This window comes from Lutjanus erythropterus, chromosome 2 (assembly GCF_056507025.1).
Source record: "Lutjanus erythropterus isolate fLutEry1 chromosome 2, fLutEry1.hap2, whole genome shotgun sequence".
Lineage (NCBI taxonomy): Eukaryota > Metazoa > Chordata > Actinopteri > Lutjaniformes > Lutjanidae > Lutjanus > Lutjanus erythropterus.
In genome coordinates, this window is record NC_139318.1 from 5,959,363 (window position 1) to 5,983,101 (window position 23,739).

Sequence of the window (23,739 nt, forward strand, 5' to 3'; positions counted from 1 at the left end):
ACTACTGTGCTGTGATTGGCTGGTACTAATGTGCTGTGACTCCCTCTTACCTCTCTCTTCTCTCTAACATCGTCAAAAGTTCTATTTTAACCCAAACCATGATCTTAGCTAAACCTAACCAAGCAACTGAAACTGAATACTGAATCGAATTTTTAAAAACTACACCTAATTTTTAAAAAAAAATTCACCTGCAACATCCAGTCCAGTCTCCTGACAGGAAGGACCAGCCAATCACAGCACAACAGTAGAAGCTAATGACAGCAGAGTAGAGTAGGACTAGGCACAACGGTCTTGGGGAAAAAAATAACGTGCCACTTTCTATAGGCTATGATGTAGCTAACCAACTAGCTGCTCTTAGCTCAGTTATCCATCCAGCTAGTGGCCTTCAGCTGACTCGAGTCTGGCTTGACTGGGGAGTATTTATGTTTACACCGCAGGCAACTGAACCAGGTCCAGCAGTTTCTCAGTGAACCAGGACCAAACACAGCCTCTAAGACTGATAGTCTACCAATTAGTTTACCAATTATCTACGCAAACTGCATCAACTGCCAGAATATTATAGAATATATAGATATAGCATGGTGGATTATAAGTATTATATTTCTTATGCTTTATTTTCTATTTCTATTTCTATATTGCTGTTACATGTTGTAGAATATGGCACCTACTTTTTTTTACATACTTCTAATTTGTTATATATTTTTGTTCTGTTATTTTTGTTATATATATTGTAATAGAATGCACACATTTTTACATACTTCTTATTTTCTATTTTCTTATAATTTCTCTATGCCTATATATTTTTCTATTCTTGAATTGGAGCATCTGTAACACGACTGTCTCCCGGTGATCAATAAATTGTTTCTTATTCTGATATTTGCAAGTTTATTTTGACTTTATTAGACTATGAAAGCTGAGAGAGCCTGTGAAAATAGCAACTTTGGTGCTAACTTACCGTACACCTCTCTACTGAAACTAAGGCGAGGGTCGGACTTTTGCCTCTTGCGGCTCAAGGTGTTTTACTCCTAGACAAGACGGGCTGGGGCTAGCTGGTTAGCATGCTAACTTCAGCAGATATCTCTACAACAAAATATACAGAAGTCTTTGAATTAATGTCAGAACTGTTACTTCTTAATGCTTCTTAATGCTTTGTTTATAATAGTTAATAGTTTTAAATTAAAATTCTGGTCATATCTTACACATTGCACCTTTAATACATTTCAGACAGTAGTGAATTTTGATCCGACAGATCCGGAGCTGCACATCATGCTGGTTACCAGTGATGATGATCCCTCCCCCTCTAGACCCTCTGCTCCAATCAGACCCTGCCGGTGCAAGTTGAGGATGGAGTCGGCGATGATGCGGGCTGTTTTTTTCTGGTATCCCCCAGATGTCACCATGAGTATTGGGATGCCCCGCCGCCTGGCAGCCCTGAACACAATCTCATCTCTTTTTACGATGCCCTGGTGGAGAAAAATGAGAGAAAAGCTGCAGTCAGTGTCTCCACGGCTGCGGACGGTATTAGTAATTTCTCTGAATTTGGTCAGGCTGCTGGGAAACGGTAATATCTACGCTTTCTCCGTCCCCTGGGAGGGGAGGAGAGGCTGGAAGCAGCCTGACTGTTCCCATATCTCACTACTCCACTGTGGAAAGAAACTTGCAGCCCTGTTTGTGTGAGAGTGGGAACAGCTTGTGTCAAAAACCTCATTGATTATGGAACAATCTGTAGCACCAGGACTGACTTTAAACATTATGAGGCATGACAGAAACACATGTTCAACCAGCACTTTAAATAATAATTATAAAGCTGCGTTAAGAAAAAGTTTCTTTATTCCTTTCAGGCCTTTCCTTTTACCAGCACAGATCCCAAAATTAGCCCTCTAACACACATCAGTGTACCATCCCCACTAACACATTCTGCAGATTCACCTTATTTGCTCCAATTATTTTCTGGAATTTGCAGGATCACTGGCAGGAAATCTCTGCACACAGGAAGTAATAAATCCAAATTTGGCTCATGTGGATCAGCTCTCAGTATGCTCTCAAATTTCCTGACAAATTATCTACATGAAGTGCTCACGTGACCTGATCCAGCTGAGCCTGCCTCTTCTCCATTCACATATTTTTTCCTGCCTTTGCAGCGCCGCAGATAAAGAACTTTAGCTTTTAAACAGTTATGTTTGAAGATGATTTGTTGATGAAGTAGTTTTTAAGAATGTTTATTACTGTTCCTACTGTATGAAGTGTTAGTTGGTCAATTATGCCATTTTTGATGCAAAGTTTACATTGTTTTTCTTACGACAACTTGACATTATCAAACTTGTGGCCCTATTATTCTTTATGGGTTGTTCCCTTTCCTTTTATTTGTTACATATCTTTGTTGATGTTAAAGGTCTGGAAGATCCAAAGAGAGATGCTCACTCCTGAAATGCCTCGTTTGTAATCCCGCCATTTTGTTACTTGTTGACATCACTATGTAACACATTTGCATAATGTGCAGCTAATTTGTAATAGAATTCGTAATGGTCTTGGGATGTTTCAGACAGTGGGTGAATAAAGGAACTGCAGCTTTGGCGGGTATGTGTGTGTTTTTTGAACATGAAAGCATGTAAATCAGACAAACTCAACTTGCCGCCTGCAGGCCAAAAGGGTGTTGAGTGGCCCTCCAACCATTTTCTAATTCACAGTGCAAATAAACTGATCTACACAGTTTTTCACAGGAAAGGGGTACGTGGTACCTTGCCACCTCACATCAATCCTAAACAACAGTGCTTAATTTGTAGGGATGCACCGATCAACCGGCCAGCGACTGGAACTGTCCGGTTTTCTGCGTGACCCTTAAAAAAATTGGAAATTGGAATCGGCCAAGAAAATTGAAATTGGTGCATCTCTATTAATTTGCCAAATGACAATTGCTGTATGCAAGGCTGCTAATGTCAGGTGCCATCATGAGACAAACCATGCTAGCTTCAGTGCAGCACTCCTACCTGGTGCCATTGCAAGTGCATTTTATTTATCATTTTATCTGATAAATGATTATATTAATGCTGGTTTATTAACTGGCTCCTGGCCTCCTGTCATTTTGCAAAAGCTCCTGGGCAAAGTAAGTTGAGTATCCCTGACGTAAACCTAGTCTAGTAGATAGACATAAAAAAGGTATGAGCTTGAAAATGAGCATAATATGTTCACTTAAAAGTAATTATTTAGCTTTATGTGTTGGATTTGACACTGGCTGTCATGAGACCATTATAATTGTAGCATGATTTTTTTCTATGATCTCAACTACAGTGATACATTTTTTTGGTCATAAACATGCCATCAGGTGCTATTACACTGTCGAGTGTCATAGATAGTTCCACTGACCTAAACCAAAGTGGTCAAAAAACAAATGAAAGAAACTGAAAGTTGTATTATGGTTAATTTTGGGGCATTCGGCCATATTTTTGCCTGATATAATTCAGTTTTGAAACCGAGTCTTGATAACCCGGCAGCATCAGAGCGCTCCAGTTTGTTTATTGTTCCCAAATCAATCATTTTTCCTCCTGGTCATTTGCACCTCTGGTGCAGTGGCTCTCTGCCATTGCCATTTGTAAGCATTTTTATGCTTTTACAAAAGGGGAAGCAATCCATCAACAAGTTTGAAGATGAATTCCAGGATGCAAAGAAAAACATTATCTGAATTTGGTAGCTTGTATACATTAAAACACATGAGGAGAAGTTGACTACAACATCCCAGCACTGAGCTTAAATTCTGTTGTTAGAAGAAACTGTTGCAGAAATGATTCTGGGTGAATGATGAATTCAGACACTGTGGTGAGGTGTTTTGTTTCCAATCACAATAGTGATGTGCTGTGGATTTGCTACAGCTCTGATATGCATCTGACTGGGCTCCTCTCCATGGCAACGGCAGCTGAGTTGAGGTATCATAATGTTTAGGGCCATTCGCCTGTGTTTTTACGTCGGTGAATATTGAGGTTATCGCTACAGTGTTTTCCCTAGGATGGAGTTGTAGCAGAGGTGAAGCATGCATACAAATTGTTTTTGGTGCACTTGCAAAGCGCACCCTACTGCGAGGTTTCTGTGTGTCTGCTGTCTCCTGAAGGGCTTGGAGTACATACAATTTGTTTGTGCACATGAGAAACGTAAATGTCTGTCTCACTTACATATGAGGTGCTTCAAGATTTAGATACACTTTTTCTGAACACAATAAAACACAAATAAAAACGTGATTTGACAAACAAGCAATTACTTTATGCATGTCATGGTGGCCCTTGTGCATAGTAAGCCTTCTCCAAGATGACAACAAACAGTGCACGTGAAATATCTATCTTTGTATCAAATGTGGTTTATTTCACAGATATATATTTTCTTGTGTATTCCTATCAAATGATTTTGTTTGCTGTAGCCGTATGATTACATGTGAAATTACAGGACTGTTTGTGTCTCTTCTGTGAATGATAATCCTCAATCTGTGACCAAGCTTGTTGTTATAGACGCTGTGTGGATGAGCTGTGCTCATTATCAGGTAAGTCTAACTTTGATTTAGTTTATGTACATTCACTCACAAGTGTGTGAATTTACATGGATATAAAGCGTCCGTAGTGCAAAATAATATAACATGAGTTTCTAAAGAGTTAAGATGGAACCCTCTCTCCTCTCATTCAGATTCAGCAGCAGCAGTTATATTTCAACAGCAAGGTGCATAATCATAGGTATAGGAGTTGTATTTGTAAAAAAAAAAAAAACAAATAAAGAAAAAACACTCCAAGAACCTGTACTCCTACACTTAGCAGCCACTTTATTAGGTACACCGGCAATTAAATGCAACAGCTCTGCCTAATCTACCTGTTTACAATGGTCAGTTTTTAGTAACATTGCCAGAAATAAATCATACTTATTTCTGTCTAGTAGGAAGTAAGTAGTTCTGGTAGATGCAACTGCAGAAAGAAAGTAGTTTCAGTAGATACTACTGTAGAAAGGAAGTAGTTCCTACATGAACATGTTTTTTGAGCACCACAAGCCAAGTGTGATTTATTCCCATTATATTGAGAGAAAGCAAAAATCTCTACAGCCGATATCTCCAAAACTCTGCAACTCGAACCAAAACTATCTACATAGGTAAAAAGCATGAAAACGTGTATTTTTCAATTTGGGGTGAACTGTCCCTTTAAAGGTGGTGTTGTACTGGATACAACTGGTTGTACTGTTTGAGGGGTGTTTCTTACTTTTTGTCCTTCGTATTTACATGCATGAGGGGGATGGAATATTCAGATCACTCTGAGTATAACGCAGACTTTAACAACATATAACTGTCAACTGCATCTGAAGCAAACTTTTGAAAAGTTGTGAAAAAGGAAAGTGAATTTGGCATGTTTCCATCACCTGGTTTGGAGTGCATAAAATAAGCTATGCAAAACAGACTTTCATCAGTTGTTGGCTATGTTGTTACACAGAGCAGAAGAAGTTGTCATCAGACATGAGAGCTTATTTAACTTATTTAAAAAGCTTCTTTAGATTTTGCTGTTTACATCAACTTTTTCTCATGCAATATTTCAAAATACACAAAAATATATGTTGATGTAAACATGGCTACTGCATTAAAAAAAATCATCATCAGCATCATAGCATCATAAAAGTAGACTTCATGGCGGATGTATTTGACTGCACACCACCAACATCAATCCCAAACTTCCCTCCATCTCGCCACTGATAGTTTGAAACTCTGGTATGAACTGTAAGAAGTAACTCTGTCACTACAGGCTGATTAACACTTTTTCTCAAATCACATTCAAGCACTTTTCAAGCATTTTTTAATTGCTTTTTCAAGCTTTTCCAGCACCTTACAGCCGTGGTAAATTAGGCCTACATACTGTATATACTGTATGCTCAAAATGATTATTTCACATCTTCATGACATTAAATCTGATGTCATTGTGCTATAAACAACCAAAATGATGTTTTGTAATAGAATTCCTTAGGATGACAAATCAAGGGGAAACAAGTTTCAGTCATTTTCATTTTGTGCGAAGGCAAAAGCAGCTAGGTTCCTTAACTTATTTTATTTCTTTATCTAAAAAGCAAGCTGTTTAGTCAGATGGAGATTTATTGTGAATGTAATGCAATTTCAAGCACTTTTCAAACCTTGAAAACACAATGTTTAAATTCAAGCGTTTTCAAGGATTCCAGCACCCGTAAGAACCCTGTAATACTCACCTCTGCAATACATTTACATCAAGAGTCTGACAGAGCAGATACAGCACCTGTGGTGATATGGAGAGTCCTCCCAGGGGGTCCCCGTCCAAGATGTCTGTCCCTGCGTTGTAGACGATGATGTCAGGTCGGACCTCGTTCAGCGCTCCTTCAGAGTGGAGCTCCACCTTCTGAAGGTACTCGGAGTCTTCGGTGCCCCAGTCCAGCTCCACCTTCCTCTTTATGGCTCCTGGGGACACCGAGAAACAGAGATGGGAATGGTGTATTATGGGTATCCGCACTTTATTGTTATCATGAAGTCGCAAAACATAGCTGCCGTCAATGAACCAGTCAATTTAAATAGTGGCAGTTATTTTCATCTGAAGCCATAGACCTCATATATACGTAGGCCAATAATTGCTGCTGTATTTCACGCAAAAGGAATTACAAAGGCTTACAAAACGAATTTCTGATAATGAATGTTCAGGTAGGTAATTGTGTTTCTATAGAATACTCAGATATGTAAATCTGCAGCCACACTTTAATTAATTAGTATGTACATTTCCAATAACTAATGCAAATGAAAAAGGTTAATTAGGAGACCTTTATGCTTTAAAATTCAAACAGAATTAAGCTGCAAAAGCAGGAAAGAGCAACGCAGTAGCATGTGAAACAAGGTTTCAAGTCAAGTCCTGCAAGTTTTTCAAGAAGACTTGAAAGAAAAAAAAAGTGTCCAAAAACTGTAAGCTTCAGTCTTTGAAGGCACAAGGAAATAAATGTGTCTTGGAGGAAAAATATGAAACAGAGTGAGACTGTGTTTTTTTTTTTTTTTTTATCTTAAACAAGCCAGAATGTACATTTATTTCACTTTCTTGAGGGAAGAGACGATTAAAAAATGTCTTAAATTCAATTAATTGCAGAGAAGACAGCTGAAGGACGGGGGGTGGGGGGTGGGGGGTGGGGGGCAGGAAAGTGACGTTGAGTCCCCAGAGTGCTGTGAGAAATGGGGTTAAATGGCAACATGTGGTCTCAGTCAGATCAGCTTTAATGTATTGACAGATTCATTTGTGTAAAAGCCATGATTATAGTGTTGCACAGGCTGCTGCGTGACAGATTCCCCACAGAGTGCTAATAGGGTGAGTGGTGGTGCAGTGGGAAATCACAGCATAATTAAAATGGCACTGAGTGACATCTAGGGGCTGGAAGTGGAGGAGGCAGCCCCCTCCACTCCAACCTCAACCTCTAACCACACATCAGGAGCAGTGTTGTGCTTATTTTCTCACCAGAATGTGTCACATTTAAAGGGTAAGTTCAGTATTTTTCAACCTGGGACCTATTTTCCCATGTTTTTGTCTCTAAGTGAGGGCAACAATTTTTGAAATTGGTCCAGTATTGAGGGAGACCTCTGCAGTTGAAAGCTGTGAAGCTTCAATGTCATCCTCATGGGCAATTCTGAACCGTCAAAGTACTTCCACTAAAAGTGCTTGTTTTGCCACTGCAGGCTCGGATTGTTACTCGAAGTCTCTGACAACATTATGGAAAGGATCCACACACACACAGACCTTTTTGTGAAAGAATAAGAACCTTTTTATTTAACCAGAAACAGCTGCTTTATCGCTCTCGCCAAACCTGTCAGACTGAAATTACAGAAACAGTCATTTTAAAACTTTCTAAAACACACTTCAAACTTGACAGAAACAAAATAAAACTTACCAAAACCATCTATGTTTGTCTTTCCACTGTTAGATAGATGGTAGATGTGAAAGTATCAGAAGAGGAGTGAGAGGGAGGTCAGACATCGGGGAAGCAGTGGGGAAAAACGTTGAGTGAAGCCAGAATACTTTTATGTCTAAAGGCCTTTGCACACCAGACATGTTTTTTTCCATGCGATTAATTTACATGTTAATAACGTATTTCCAGCCTGTATGCAATCATTGCAAGTTTTCACATCAACAACGGTATTTCCTTGAGTGATACTGCAGATTTAAGTTTTAAGGTTACACTCCTGAAATGTCCACATCTGACCAATCAAACTGCATGTTGTTGAATGCCACATTCAAAACATTAAACATGGCTGATCTCTAGTTTGGCAAAACTATGTTTCAAATGATATAAGGGAAAAAAAATACAAAATGATTTCAAGGCGAGAGGAATAGCATAAGCTACATCATAATGATGATGTGTACATCAACAGTCTACAGAAAATAAGTCTGTTCCCTAACAGTCAACATAACTGTTAGTCAGTGCCAAGAGTCTTAGTTGACAACATTGTCATTTATTCCTTAGTTGCAGAATAAAAAGCCACCTTAAATTCTATTCAGGAACTTCACCGTAGCTGCCATTAGCAAGTTAGCTCAGTTACTGGTCCTACGGGGATACATCCTCTGAGATCAATGGAGGCTGGCTGACAGGAAACAGGAAACAGAGCACCCGAGGTGATTTAACATGACAGCAGCTCCGACCAGACTCTGACTCCGTGGACAATGAAGATACGGCAGGTTCAAGCAGGGACAGGATGTGTAAAGTGGTTGAGGAGCAAGTTTGTAGGGTGAGTAGATGATGACTGAATTTTCATTTTTAAAGGGAATAGTTCACCCAAAAATGAAAATTCACTCGGTATCCACTCACTCCTGTGCTGATGTGAGGATGGGTGAAGATCTTCAGTTTACAAAACACTCCTGGAGCTTCAGCAGAAAACAGTGGTGCAGCCAAATCCAGTAAAATTGAAGTGAATGGTGACCAGTTTTAAAATGTAATAAAAGAACACAAAAAAACCCTGCAAAATGTCTCCATACTGCTTGTGTGGTGTAATCCAAGTGTCCATAATCCGGAACATTAAAATTTGACCTGATCCACGTGCACATGCCTGAAGCGGGTACACAAACTCTCGCAGTTGCAGCAAAGAAATGATGTTCCTCTTCTGTGTTGAAGTCCTCTGACATTTTCTTCTTTGTTGAAATTTTGCAAAGTCAACTGTGCACATAACAAGTCACTATTTCTGAGCAGATCTCTCTCTGTTGTCTGAGTCGCTTCCAGGTAGCATGTAAACACAGGCATGAAGGTATCAAGAGATCTTGTATATCTCTTGTCATGCTGCTTGAGCGAGAGCTTGTGTACTCACTTCAGGCGTGTGCACGAGGATCAGGTCTGAGAGGCTACAGTTGACATTTAGGCTAAAAACATGGTGTAAATGACGTCTTTTTGGGTCAAATTTTAATGTTGCAGCTTACAGACACTTGGATTACACCACACAAGCAGTATGGAGACATTTTGTGGGGTTTTTTTGTGTTCTTTTTTTACATTTTAAAACTGGTCACCATTTACTACAATTGTACTGGATTTTTCTGCTGAAGCTCCGGGAGTGTTTTGTGAACTGGAGATCTTCACCCATCCTCACTTCAGCACAGGGCTAAGTAGATATTCAGTGAAATGTTATTTTTGGGTGAATTATTGCTTTAAGAGTATTTCGACCAAACTAGAGTTGGTGTTTGTTGGAACAGCGACAAGATAAACCAAGATGTTTTTGGTGAGTTTTGTTTGTGTTGAGCTTGAATAAAGTGTGTGTTACAGTTTTAATATTACTGTTTAGGTAAATGGAGTCTGGTGACTGATTAAACAAAAAAGAGCTAACTCTTTAACAAAAAGTTCTATCTCTGTAGAAAAACAAGAACTTTAAGTGGACGTACTTTGATGGTCAGCAATTGCCCATAAGGATTACATTGCAGATTGTATTACGGCTGACAGCTGCACTCTTGCACACTACTGTACAAGTTTCAAAAACTGTTGTCCCCATAGGCCACATAGACACAAAAACATGGAAAAATTGGTTCCAGGTTGAGTTACACTAGATCTAAAGGAACCTGTCTAAAGAAGTTAAGCTTGCAAAATCACTATGATTTCAAAAGTAAAAACAAGCTTGAGAAGAAAACTGATGGTGCTCTTACTGACTTTTGGCATATCCGTCTCCAGGATAGATGTAGCGATTATACATATCCATGATGAACACTCGCTTGTCATCCAAGAAGTCACGCTCGTGTCCGTTTCCCTAGAACAAAAAGGAGTTATTTTAAAAAATTAAAGCACTTTGATGCTGTCTCTGCTTCTTTAAACATCATCCAACATTGACAGACTGAATGAAGTAATTGCTTTTTCACCCTTGATGACGCCTCATCCATGTGTAATACAAAGCAGGTGATAACTGGCAGCATTTTGACAGTCCACTACATCATCTGACTGTGCCAAGGTCCACGCAGGTGTCACTCAGATGCTCATTTGTTTACCTGATACACGTTGTGCTGACTGACAGTACCAGATCAGGGGTAAATAGGCTTGTCGTCTGTAGGCATTAAATGGTAAAAAATACTTATAAAAAAATCATAGCTACTCCATCACGTCTCATTTCCTGTCCTCCATTTGTCACCCAAAGTGTCTGGGTCCTGTCAGGAGGAAATTAGGCATTGTGCCAAGTCTGGTGTTACTGCATGAAAAGGAGGATGTATGAGACAAGCAGGACAGTTTGGTGTCAGCTGAACAACACGCCCAAGTGACTGTATAATCCATCGCTGAAAATTAGAACAAGAAAAAAGGTTGCTTGTTGCTAATGTGTCACCTGACAGACTCCTCGACATATTTAAAGTAACGATCAAGTGATATTAAAGCCCAGATATTAAAAGAATAGTTCAACATTTTTGGAAATCCATTCTTCACTTTGTGGAAGAAGTTAAGTTTGTGTGTTAAAGATATGCTATGCAGGATTTTCCTAAAAAAGAATGTATGGAGTCAAAAAAATCCCTTTCAATCATCACTTATGACTCATTAGAAGAGTGTGGTGGCACTCTTCTCTCTTACTTTGCTGGGTTTCTTGGCATCAGCCTTTGGGCAGTGGCCAATAACAGTCCATGGTAGTGATACACAGAATGTAGATATAGCCACAGACACTGCTGTTATTCCAGGGTCAGGGAGGAAAAGTCATGAATGGTTAATAGGGTGCGGCTCCTCATAGAGACACCATGTGCGCATTTACGCACAAGACAGCAGCTGAACTTTTTAGGCTATTTAATTCTGTTTCCTCCTGAGAGTCTCCTCTGTCCTGTCAAGTTTCTAACTACAGTTTTTAGTTGTGCTGCTTGACTGTCCCATATATTTGCTGCAGTGACATTAGAGTACACATGGAAATGAAATTAAAAGCAGCATTTCTAATCAGTATTAAATCCTTAAAGAAAACACTTATAAATCAATACAACTCACAATGAAGGAATCACCTGGAAAGCTCTCGGTGCGTGATATGATTTAAAAACAAGCCAGTGGAATTTTATTTTTACAGCACCTTATAAAACAACCTTACAAAGTGCTGCATAGTATATACCTGCAGAAAAAGTAATCATATTATGTGACAAAATACCAACACAATAAATATAAATATACATATAAACATGCACATAAACATAGATGCACAGATGCACGCATACATATATCCATGCACACATATACACACATCCACATACAAACATACATACGCCTACACATGTGTGTGTAATAGAGAATGATTATTGTACATATATGTATATATTTCTGCCAGTTGGTAAAAATGAGTTTTGAAAAGTTTTTTTTTGACACCAGGATTGTCTGATTTTTTTTTTACAAACAAATATAATACTCTACACAAAAAAACCCCACCAAAAACAAAAGCAGGTTTGATTGTTTAAGTGTAAGACAATTGGCAGGACATTACCTGCTGAAGCACAGCATCTTTGTCTCTTAAATTCTATGTACCCATTATGTTTTTGTACATGTTGTGATATATTTTGGGTGTTAATAGTTGCCTGTAAAATCCTGCCTGTAAAAGACTAGCTATGGTGTTTCAGGCAACAGACCTTCATAAGGTAAAATTTCTGAAGTGAAAGAACTTCAGGCAAGTGCTGTGTGTTAATGTTTAAGAGGCAGGAAATGAAAACATAATATGACATAATAAGTTAAAGTGAGCACTTAGAATCCACTGACTCGCCTATCTGCACACCATCTTTATGACAGATAATGAAGACCTGAGCCAGAGCGGAAGCTGACCTGTGATGAAAATGTAATGTGTGTAAACTTGACGATGAGAGTTTCCTCTGACAGTCACACAAAACGCATGCTCTCTCTTACTGGACAATGCGACTCAGCACACATGAACTAGTCGCGGGTAAATAGGTTGATTCACTAACGTTAGCATAGCGAGTCGTGGCTGGAGTAGCTAGAGCTTGACCGAGCTGGAGCCTGGTTTACTGGTCCATGTCTGTGTTTGGCTGGTAAAAAGCGCTCTCTTGTGGTTAATCAAAATCATGCTGATAAACACAGGAGCCTTGTGTGTGTGTGTTCACGGTGCCCTCTAAAAACTGTAAATGACAATAAAAGAAATTATTGCCAGTATTGTTGCCATCAGAAAGGGTATCGACCAGTGTGAGCTTTGCGTTGGGTTTTAATAGTACTGTATAGCTAAACCAACACACTCATTGCACTGAGGGCTCACGCAGGCTTTCTTGAGACAATGACTAATTCAACATGTAAGTGAATGCTCTGCTCTGCCTCTAAAAGACAGCCTGAGACTATAAATCAGCTCATATGCTGCCTGAGCTCCTGCTGCCTGCAGTCTTATTAGTCTTATCCTCTCCCCCACATACTGTACAATAAAAGATTGCTGTTTCACTGTCATTTGTTAGTGTCAGCCCAAAGCCTTCACTGCTGGCTTCAAAAAGGCTTTTCCTCAGTTTCAGTTCTTTAAAACATACATCCTCCCTTAGCAAGTTCAAACATCTGTATTAAATATTAGAACCATCTATCACTGCTTAACAAAACACAATCAAAATGGCAGGAGGACTGCAGAGTACAAAAAACAGAACTTTTTTTTTTTCATGTAAGAGAAACAAAGACTATTGCTTGTAGTCTATGTCCTACATACATACATACATACAGCATACTATATGATACACCTCTGGTTTCTTTAAAATCCAACACATATACAGCATGTGCATGTTCATGCATTATAAATATTAAAGTCAAGATGCAATGAAAAATGCCTTTTTAACCCTTTCAGATCACATACCAAGTCATATTCTACATCAATTTAAAAAGTAACTAAACCCCCAAACCAATTTTTTCAGCTGAAAACCAATGCATATGGGCAGTTAGTGATGTTGTAGATTGATTCAGGTCCAAAACTTGACATTCTAGCACAATGTTTGAATTCCATATATTGTGTTATGCATAGAGACTGCCCTCTACTGGTCGAAACTCCGCTATTGCAATTGAATTTTGCTATTGGCTGATCTGGTAGCAGGGGACGTTAATGGTGGCAGCTTTCGTCACCTAGCTACCCATCCCTCCCTGTGCTTCCAATGGCTGTATAATTTTTTTTAATGCTGATTGAGACTCATTGTTAACAGGAGTTGACACTTTTTTGCTAACCCTCTACTTAGTGTTTTTCAATTTTGGCGCTTTTGATGGCTATAGGAGCTCTATCAGACTGCATTCTTTCCCTTGATTGATGATCTCATGATAAACAATAGGACTACAGCACCACGGTGAAGGTAGTTTTAAGTTGTCTCTGAAGGTTTTCAGTCATCCTCATCATGGAATTTGTAGAAAAGCTTGTCATAGACAACTGGAGTAAAAGAAACCATTTTTGAGAACCTGGAATGACCATCCGTTAACAGAGGAGGAGGTCTACGAAATAATCCACCACATACAATGCAGTTTTAAGATCACTCCCCAGGCAGTTTAACACCCACCCACACTCATGTGACTCTAGCAACTCATATGATGGTGGTGAGAGTCAACAACTCACAAGTAACCTTAACAACTCATTCACACCTTCACTCAGGTGAACCTAATGCTTCATTCAAGGGAAGGGTGGGTACATGAGTCACATGGCTCTCAAGGTGTTAATGACTCCACAGAGGTAAAATACCTGGAACTCCCAACCAGTCAGTCAGAACTGAAGAAGCCTCTCCGATGAGAGGTGAAACATCTTCTAGAACTCTACCAAGTCCAGGTGCCTACGACAAGCTTTTCTACAAATAGTTTTAGGTTGGATATTCAACAGGTTAATTCAGCTGCGTCTTCTTGAGTATCCAACTTAAAACTAACTTCACTTCGGTGGCTATGGCTCCATATTGACATTCCCCATAAACATACAGACACCAGAGAGCCTCACTCTCAGCCAGTCTGAGCCGATGACACCTAACCACACAGACACAAAGGGCCATGAATGTGCTTTGTAGTGATGGTCGATGCCCCAGCGGACTCACTGTTTCTAACGCAGACATGGTCTGATAGCAGCTGTTCGTGTTTAGTTAGCTCTAACCACCAGCTATCTCACCTCACATACTACGTAGTCATGAGGCCATGCTCCTTTTAGTGGTCGCCCCGTGCAGCCTTGGCCTCACCGCCCTCCACGCTTCAGCATTTTCCAAAACTATGCAGTGGGTGGAGTTGGGCTCAGACCAGGGGGTGAAGTTAACTAGCTAACAACAGCATAGTACATTGGGTTACGACGCGCCCACTTTTAAATTTTCAAATCCATCTCCAAATGTCATGTCCTGCCTGCCTATCCTGTTTCACTCGAAAATATGTCACAATATGGAAACTAACTTCTCTCGAAATACCATTTCATCTGGACTTCAACTCAGTGGTAATAAGAGTTGACTAATGTACTTAGAGATATAGGATATACTGAGGCAGGCCAAAAAAATATATGATTTACACAGTCAGATAACAGATTTTCACTTTTAGATTGTAGCTGGTTGGTTTGTTGGACTGGATTCCAAACAATTTTGCAGAGTGTCTACAATATGTTCCATTTTGAATATACAGATGAGTGACCACAAAGACAACATTGAGGGCTCTATTTTTGTGTCCGTGCAGAGCGCAGAACACAGCGTCACACCGGTGTATTCCCAAGGTAATTTCTTCAACTGTGCTGCTTTGATATCTTGGTGACTCCCTGTACGCCCCAGTAGGAGGAGAGGTGTGGTGATGCCAATCCAGTGGACCATACTGCAGTCTTTACGCCAAGAATGAGTGTGTCTCGCATGTTCGCCACCCACCAGCTCAGAGCAGGTCAACAGCTCTGCTCTATTTACAGCCACCTGAAGGCAGCAGGTTTCTCTTCCATCTGCTTGGAGGAATTTCTGTCACTGTCAAATCCACAATAACGCACAACAGATGTGGAGGTCTACATTTTTAATTGCAATACAGGTATAAACATGTGGCTGTGATGAATAAATGAATGAATGATGTGATGGAGATTGTTTGGGTTTTTTCCACAAGGATCTTCAACATGTAAAATTGTCCAAATTCTCTGATTTAGGATTATTGAATGTGAATATTTTCTGTTTTATTTATTCCTCTCTGGCAGTAAACTGAATATCTTTGAGTTGTGGACAAAACAAGACATTTGAGGACGTCACCTTGGGCTTTGGGAAATGCTGATCAACATTTTTCAACATTTTCTGAGATTTTATGGACCAAACAACCGATCGATTAATCTGATGATTACTTTCTCGATTAATCAATTCGTTGTTTGGTACATAAAATGTTAGATCATGTTGAAAAATGTCAATAACAAAAATAATTATTGGTTGCAGCCCTAAACATGTTACTCCAAAATCTCTCTTAGTTGATCAGCAGCGTTGAAATAGGGCAAGTATTTCAAAACCTTTAATCTAGAATATCAGAATTATTTCAAAACTAGTAGATGTTATCCTGGTTCTTAAAAAATTGGGATACAGTTTGGGTATATCAAAACTCTCAGGTAGAGAGATTAGGATAGTTTTGATGCAAAAAATTAGTATTATCCTGATCGCTCTGACAGGATCCAGCAACAGAGATGGTTCTACCCAGACCCAGAAAATTCTGCAATTCTGGCCTGTGTGTGTTAATTGATTTGCACATCTCAACATTTTCATATATGTGTCGATGAAATGTTATTTTGACCAACAGAGGCCTGTCAAAAAACTGCTCTGTGATCCTGATGTTGTGGTATCTGGATCAGAGCGATCCTATCTGAAAAGCCTTTGAAAAAAGAGGACAAAACCAGCATGATTACTTTTATCTGGGATAACAAACATATTACAAAACCTGGATAACTCTGATCTAGATTAAAGGTTTTGAAATATTGGCCTGTGGTGACTGTGAAGGCCACAGAATTGGATTCACATTACTTTCATGATCTATTGAACTCCATTTCCGTTGTTTTTGATTTGTTACTCATCCACATGTTAACTAGAAGGGCACTCTAGAGCACAAACCTCCACCAAGAAGGCCAAATGCCCTATCTCGCAATGTTAACAAAAGTGAACAATAATGCATGTATCCGCCCTATCATTTGGACACAATCCAAATTTAATGGACTCTTCCTTGGCCCATGCTACACCCTTCCACCAAGTTTGATGACAATTGGGCCAGTATTTTTTCTGTCAACCTGCTCACAGACAAACTAATGGCACTGGAAAGATGACCTCCTTGTTGGAGGTAATAAAGGGGACTAATATTAGAAACACTCACAAAATAATGCAGTGCAATACATCAACACCACATCAAAATGTACACGAGAAGTGAGTGAATACATTAACAGTTAAAGCAGTAGTGGTGTTTGGGTTGTTGACCCAGTGTTGATGGAAAGGTCAGCTGTCGGTGTTTGTCTTAATAGTAAATGTATTATATTTAATGGTGGATGGTCTATAAAAATGTATGTGACTCATAAAATCATCCTCTGGGTGGCTCTTATCACTCATACACAGCTCACACTGTACACACAGCTCATAGCAGACAGCTAGGAATATGCCTTCACAGCAGGGCTCCAGTCAAGCTTGTTATAAACTGAACCTAAAATTGATCATTACTGTTTTGCTGTTGACTGGGTGAATAAGCAACACAGCTGTCTAGGCCATAATCTCAATTTATATGGGGACAAGAGCCCTTCAAGTCTCATGTTTCAGGGTTGTAATTAGGATTTTACTGCATATCCCCAATATTTCTCTCTGCCCAATTATCTGCTGAGAGGGGCACTTCAGGCCTATCTCCATGCCTTCATGCAGATTTGCTCTTTTGTTCTTTCTCATGAATTATTTACTGAGTATCTGTATTGATCCCCTGCTTGTGTCAATAGGTAAAGGCGCATCATTGCCAATGAGCCATAGCTCAAAATGAATAAAGCTATTCCTGGAATACAGCCACGGACCTTGGGAACCTTGAGACATCATCAATGTTAACACAGTTCTCAGGGTTAATTGGTGGTGGATACAAGTCATTATGTTGGAAACACAAAGTAAGGCTAAAATATGGTAATCAGGCTTCCAAAAATGTTGAGTCATTATTCTCTTACATCTGGGGTGAGCTCAGTCCACTAACTGACTTGATAAACAAGACGTAGCAAAGAGGAAGCACATATTGTACAACATAAACATAATAAGTAAGTGGTGATGATGAGACGAAACACTGTAGATCTACACTTGTTCTAATGTCTGTACTATTATGTGTGCTTTCTTTAGAGTTTAAATTCCACTCAACATCCTTAGAACCAGCCTGCAATGCCAGGTGGCTAGTTCCCTACCATTACTTGCCATGCAACTTACAAAGCAGTCGACCCTGATGTCTATCCCTGATGATCACAGGGACACATGAACCCCACCATCGTGGTAAGGTGGCAATCCTTTGGGGTAACCGAAAAAATGAGATTGCGATTAACAGCAGACGAATGGGACAACCAAACAACACAGGCTGTCTTTTGCACATCATTTGTAGCAACTAGGGATATGATTGGCTGTTTATGAGCCCAGGTGGGAGCACATATTGAGTTTGACTGTTAAATTATTGGCTGTTCTTGTGTCACGTGTAGCTCGCTCCATTATCAAGGGATATGAGTTTTGTTTATGAGCCGGGACATACTTGTTTCGTGATTTCATGGTGGTTTGCATTTAATGCATTGAGGTGAAATTTTCATTACTACTTTCTTGTTGCTATTGATGACAGGTGTATTGCTTTATCATCCAGGCCTAAGAGCTGCTGCTTGTTTGCTTTGAAAGCAACCAGCTGAGGTGGTTTGGGCATCTGATCAGGATGCCTTTTGGATGCCTCTAGAGATTTTCCCAGCATGTCCAACTGGGAGGACACCTAGAATTCACTGGAGGGATTACTTTACACAACACATCTTGCCTGGGAATGCTGCAGGATCCCCCAGGAGGAACTGGAACGCGTTGTTGGGCAGAGGGACATGTGAAATACTTGCTGCCAATTTGATCCAACCCTGGATACGCAGAAGAAAATGGATGGATGGATGCATGACACGTGGCCTGCTTCAACTGAAATAAAGATTACTGACATGATTGTTTATTTAAAGTGGGTTAAAGTGAAGCCTGGTGTCAGACAGTTATCAAACTACACCTCATCTGTAAATCTGTCTTGCAGTATGCCTGGACAGAACTCATCAAAGCCTTCTCTTGGTTTGTTTACTACTATGACAATGTCAGATATGGTACATCTGCCTTAGCTCAGCTCGTCACTGCGTTGCTGATAAAGTCTGACAAACATACTCTGATCTCAAAGGAAGCAGCTTTGTGCCGCGGTACCACAGGCCTTCTGCTACTGCAACCCTCATCCATCCCTTTAAATCCAACTTCAACAACCTGCCACTCAGCAAAAACAGGCTTTCTGACAATTCAAAATGTATAGTGTATACAATACATGCCAGTGGATACACCTTTCCTCAGTTTACCTCTCATCTGTAATATGTGCTATTAGAAAATTAATTATTGGCTCAAATGACAATGACTCAATAAAACCTCAAAACTGATTCTAAGATGAACAGACAACTGTTACAACCCTCAGCATAGCTCCAAGTAAACCCTTACTTCTGAGCTGCTGAGAAAGTCAAGAGTGCAGAGCTTCCCTAGTCAACACAGGAAGAAAAATAGCTTGCATAACTTAATTTAAGTCAGAGAAAGGGCAGAAATGACAGTTTTACATTCAACTGGGAGCTACAAGGGTGAAACACTTTTTTTGTACTTTCAACAGAATCAAACACACCTTAGATATATTTTGAGATTTTCATTTTTGTTTAACACTGTTATTGATTTTAGAAGCTCTGGTTTATCATTTGATGTACTGGGATATGTTATAAGACATACATTACATTATACTTCCATTTATTTGATTCAGTGGACGAGATTCACACTGGTCAACAGGCAGGTAAGGACAAAGCTACAAAGACACAGATAACAGTTTTGTGTTGCAGATCATAGGGATGTACCACTTTTTTTTAGACCAAATAAAAGTAAAAATCCTTACATTCGGATACTTGTAGATACTGAGTGCATGCCATTACAGTTCTTACAATGACTTTCTTTTTTTTCCTTTTTTTACATCAGATGTTCCTCACTTTTTCAGTGTAATAAACTGTTGTTGCTGTTTCCTGCTGCTAGTGTAGCCATAGTCTGCTAATTTTGTGTTCTTTATTAAGCTGTGCAGTTTACTGTGTACATTATACAGGGTGGCCACAAAGTCTCTTTACAGTTTAAAAAAATTTATTACAAAAGCAATCGATGAGATATATTAATCAGATTTGTTCTATGTACTCAGTGGTTATCAAAGTTTTTAATCACATTCATGCTTCACACATGAAGCAAAAGATCACTGATGCCATTGCCACCATTGATGAGGCTGTGCTACAGTGAACATGGCAAGAAATCAAGTACCATCTTGATGTGCTTTGTGCAACTAATGGTGCTCATATAGAGGTGTATTAAATGAGGCAAAAAAAACATTCAATATCTACTTTTTATTTTGTGGTAATTTCCACAGATTTGTCTATTCATTTGCTTTTGTAATAAATTTGTTAAACTGTAAAGAGACTTTATGGACACAGTGTATATTTCATTAGGAATAATTCCACAACAATATTATTACAGATGTTCCTGGCAACTAATTTCCCTGTCAATTAAATGCTAATTTAATTTAGACTAGTCTAACACTGAGAAAACACTCAGAAAGCAGTTAAAAATGAGCAGAATTTATTAATTTATAACTTTAAACACTTAAACTTTATAACTTTAAACACTTAAACACTTGAGCCATTTGAAACCTTTAATCACAGTCTACAGTCACCAAATCGTACTTTGAATACCGCTGAAATGTGCACTACTTGCGCTAACAACTAAGAAAAAAGGGTTACACACTTGTGGCAGAGTATTTTTTTTTACTTTGTTTTCAGCTTAATTAGCTGAGGCATTCAACTAGTTTACGCCCAGCGGGCCTTACGGGACAGCGGCTGCGGTCTACAGGTGCACTCCTTGAGTTTGTTTCAGTTTTTTATGGACTGTTGAAGAATTTTACAGATAGTTGCCAAAGTCACTGCAGTCATTAGTGGATGACGTTGAAGACAATGAGTCTCTTGCTCATAAAGACAGTGTGACAAAGAAAAGAGGGTAAGCATTAGCAAACTCCTTGAACTCTGTGTTATGTTGGTTCTTTAGGTCTTTTAACAAATTGTGTGTGCTGAGTGGCTATTTTTTGTAAAGTGGTACCGGGTGTAGTACTGATTCCTGGAATCCGTATCAGTGCATCCCTGATAGATAGTCACATAAGACTATAAATCTTTTTGGCTTCTCATCCATTCAGTTCAGTAAAGCTTATTTTTAAAAATCGTGAACTACAGGCCATATAAAATGTATTACAAAGAAAACATACTTCAGCCCTTTTATGACACCACAATACTTTCTATAAAAAACTAAAGAAAAACAAAAAGATATTTCAAAGATAGACAAGATATTTTCAAACATGCACACACATAAAAAGATAGTTCAAATACACAGACATCACAGTGTCAACAAGCCCAAACATACAAGGAGCTGACATTACTGCAGATAACCCAGTGATGGTCCAGTATTATCCAGAGCTGCTACACACTCAGCTGTTTGCCAGTGGAGACGCTCTGAGACACATTCCACTGAATATGACAGTAAGGACCAATTTGGCCCACAGGGAGCCTCATTGATTGGTGTGGTGGTAAAAGGGGGGGTTATCTTGTCATCAGTGTCAGCTCCAAAGCAGCGATGCACATTGACACAGGGAGAGGTAATGGTATCGGCTCACCTGATGAGCATCCAGATCGATGATGGTAGCCCTGGAGATGCCTTCCACTCTCTCAAACAGAAACTGAGAGATGAATGGAAAAAAATGTTTGCTTTTTTCTCTGAAGATGACACATTCCCAAGGTAAAACCTATACTTTAGAGATGAAATTACATCTGAGCTGAAGGACAGAAATGTTCACAGTAACCAGGTGATACTCATATTTTGTTAGAAGCAGTTAGATTTCTTTCTGTCTTTTACTTTCATTGAACAGATTACAGCTGTATGTAAACATTTTACTTCTTTCTTTTTCGGTCCTCACTGTCTGCATAATGCATGACTTTAGCTGCAAAGTATTATTAATGTAAAAAGCTTTAAAGTAAGACTATGTAACGTTTACTGAACAGTGAAGAGCCTAAAGAGTGAACTGTGTTTGACAGCCTGAAAGCCAAATCTTTAGGTTCCAAGGTAAAACCTATACTTTAGAGATGAAATTACATTTGAGCTGAAGGACAGAAATGTTCATAATAACCGTGATACTCAGATTCAGATTAAAGCTGCATGCAAACATTTTACTTTTGTTGATGGTGTGCTTTCATTAGCTGCAGGATATGGAAGATTAATTATTTTGCAAGACTGTAACGTTGGCTGAACGGTGGCTGATATCTTAATGCTAAAGACTAAAAGTACTGTGTTTGATAGGCTGAAGGACAACTCTTAAGGTAATTAATTAGCTATCTGGCTAAGTTGTTGTTGGAGATAATTGGGCTTGGTTGACCTTGCTTAGCATTTTTAATAATACAAGTGTTTTCACTGTTAATTTTTGACAAGCACGTAGGCCTAAATACACAAATGCACATGCAATTATTAGGAGATGGTAGAGTGATGGAGCTGCCTAGTAGAAAAGGGATCAGTGCTTTACTCAAGAGGACCTCAGCAGTGTCCAGGAGGTGAGCTGGCATCTCTCCATGCTACTTGTCTACACTCGGTACTTTGGTCCGAGCTGGACTTAAACAGCCACCCTCCAGTTCCCAAGCCAAGTCCACATGAACTCAGCTACTTCCGCCCCCTTTTTACATCTGAAATGACATTTTTGTACAATCGGGTGTGAACTGTACCTAACCCAGTCACATCTACAAGGGAACCTGTGAGTTACAAATCTCTTGCAACATTTGTATGTCTTGACTTGTACCCACTAATTATGTCTTATGTGACAACGCTCTGGTTAAAGTCAGGGATGAAAACACTTGGTTAGGGAAACATAGCGGTTTGGGTTAAATGATCACATTCAAGAACTTTTGTGGGTCTGGAGCTCCCAATATCGTAGAAGGCTAGGAGTGAATGTGACACATCTTGGAATATGGTATACAGTGCTCTTAATACATCCACAAACTTATGTCCCGGTGAGTCACAGCATGGAATCTTCTTGTTTTACTTCTTGAGATGAAACCAATTACAGAGATGGGGGCTATCTTCTTTCTTTGCAAAAACAGATCCAAAGTTCAGTTGAAGCTAATATGTGCCTGTGGCAAAATTTCCTTTTAAAAACTGTGAAGCTATCCTCTGAGCAACAGTTTCTACCATCAGCCACACAGAGTGCTACAGGAATGAGTCCTAAAACATGCAAGTGAGTTCACATATTACCACTTCCAGTTCCCTCATCTCAAAGTCAACAGATTTTTTGAATGAGCTTTTTATTATTTGCCAGAAATAAGGTTTGCAGTTAATACAAGCTTAAGAGATTTTCATCTTTTGTTCTATGACATAAAATATGTCAGTAAATACCCCACCTGTGAATTTTTAAGCTTTTGTGTGTCTTAAAAACAACGGTGGCTAAACGGGACTACAGTGGTTGTTGCAGACATTACACATCATCACCCTGAATAATGGTCACTTTGTGGTGGTGATGTTGAGTCATGCCACCCTGGTCTCTTTTGTTTATAACCTAATGTTAGCCTTTTACTTGTTAAATTGGATTACATATAGCTCTATACCTTGCCTTCATTTAGTATTAAAGGATTCATGAATATACAAATAGTCCCTGACCTCAACCCCTCAACCAACACCCTGATCCCTAATTAGCTGCACCAGGCTTCTTCTATGTTCTGCGAACTAATCACAGTAACTTGCTACATCCAACTTCTCCTGTGGGCTGGGCATCACTGCTAATGACAGCATCACCCCCTCAATTAATGGGATTGGCTCTTTAGGTTTATGACATCATATATCAAGCCTGACTGAATCCATTTTTTGAGACCACCCTTGCTCACTGCAGTTTCAGAGGAAGAAATGCTCAGACATGGTGTTCACTGCTTATTTCAATCCTGATATGTCTTGTAACGCATGGAAAACTTGCTAAACAAAACATTTTTTTCCAAAATCAAATGGAAAAATCCCATTGGCTTTTTGTTAAGGGAACCAGTATGATGCTAACTCCCAGGTTGGT

The 23,739-nt window shown here is 39.3% G+C and overlaps 1 protein-coding gene across 1 annotated transcript in view; it reads right to left on the reverse strand.

The window, feature by feature from the left end:
* Window positions 1-518: 518 nt before the first annotated feature.
* hdac11 (histone deacetylase 11) overlaps window positions 519-23,739 on the reverse strand; it is a 53,197-nt gene continuing 29,976 nt past the window's right edge. Inside the window, exons 8-11 of the mRNA XM_084743938.1 lie at window positions 21,316-21,378; window positions 10,138-10,234; window positions 6,261-6,439; window positions 519-1,463 (exon numbers count right to left, since the gene is read on the reverse strand). Coding sequence (XP_084600064.1) covers window positions 1,221-1,463; window positions 6,261-6,439; window positions 10,138-10,234; window positions 21,316-21,378 — 582 coding nt within the window. The 3' untranslated portion in view covers window positions 519-1,220. The remainder of the gene's footprint in view (window positions 1,464-6,260; window positions 6,440-10,137; window positions 10,235-21,315; window positions 21,379-23,739) is intronic.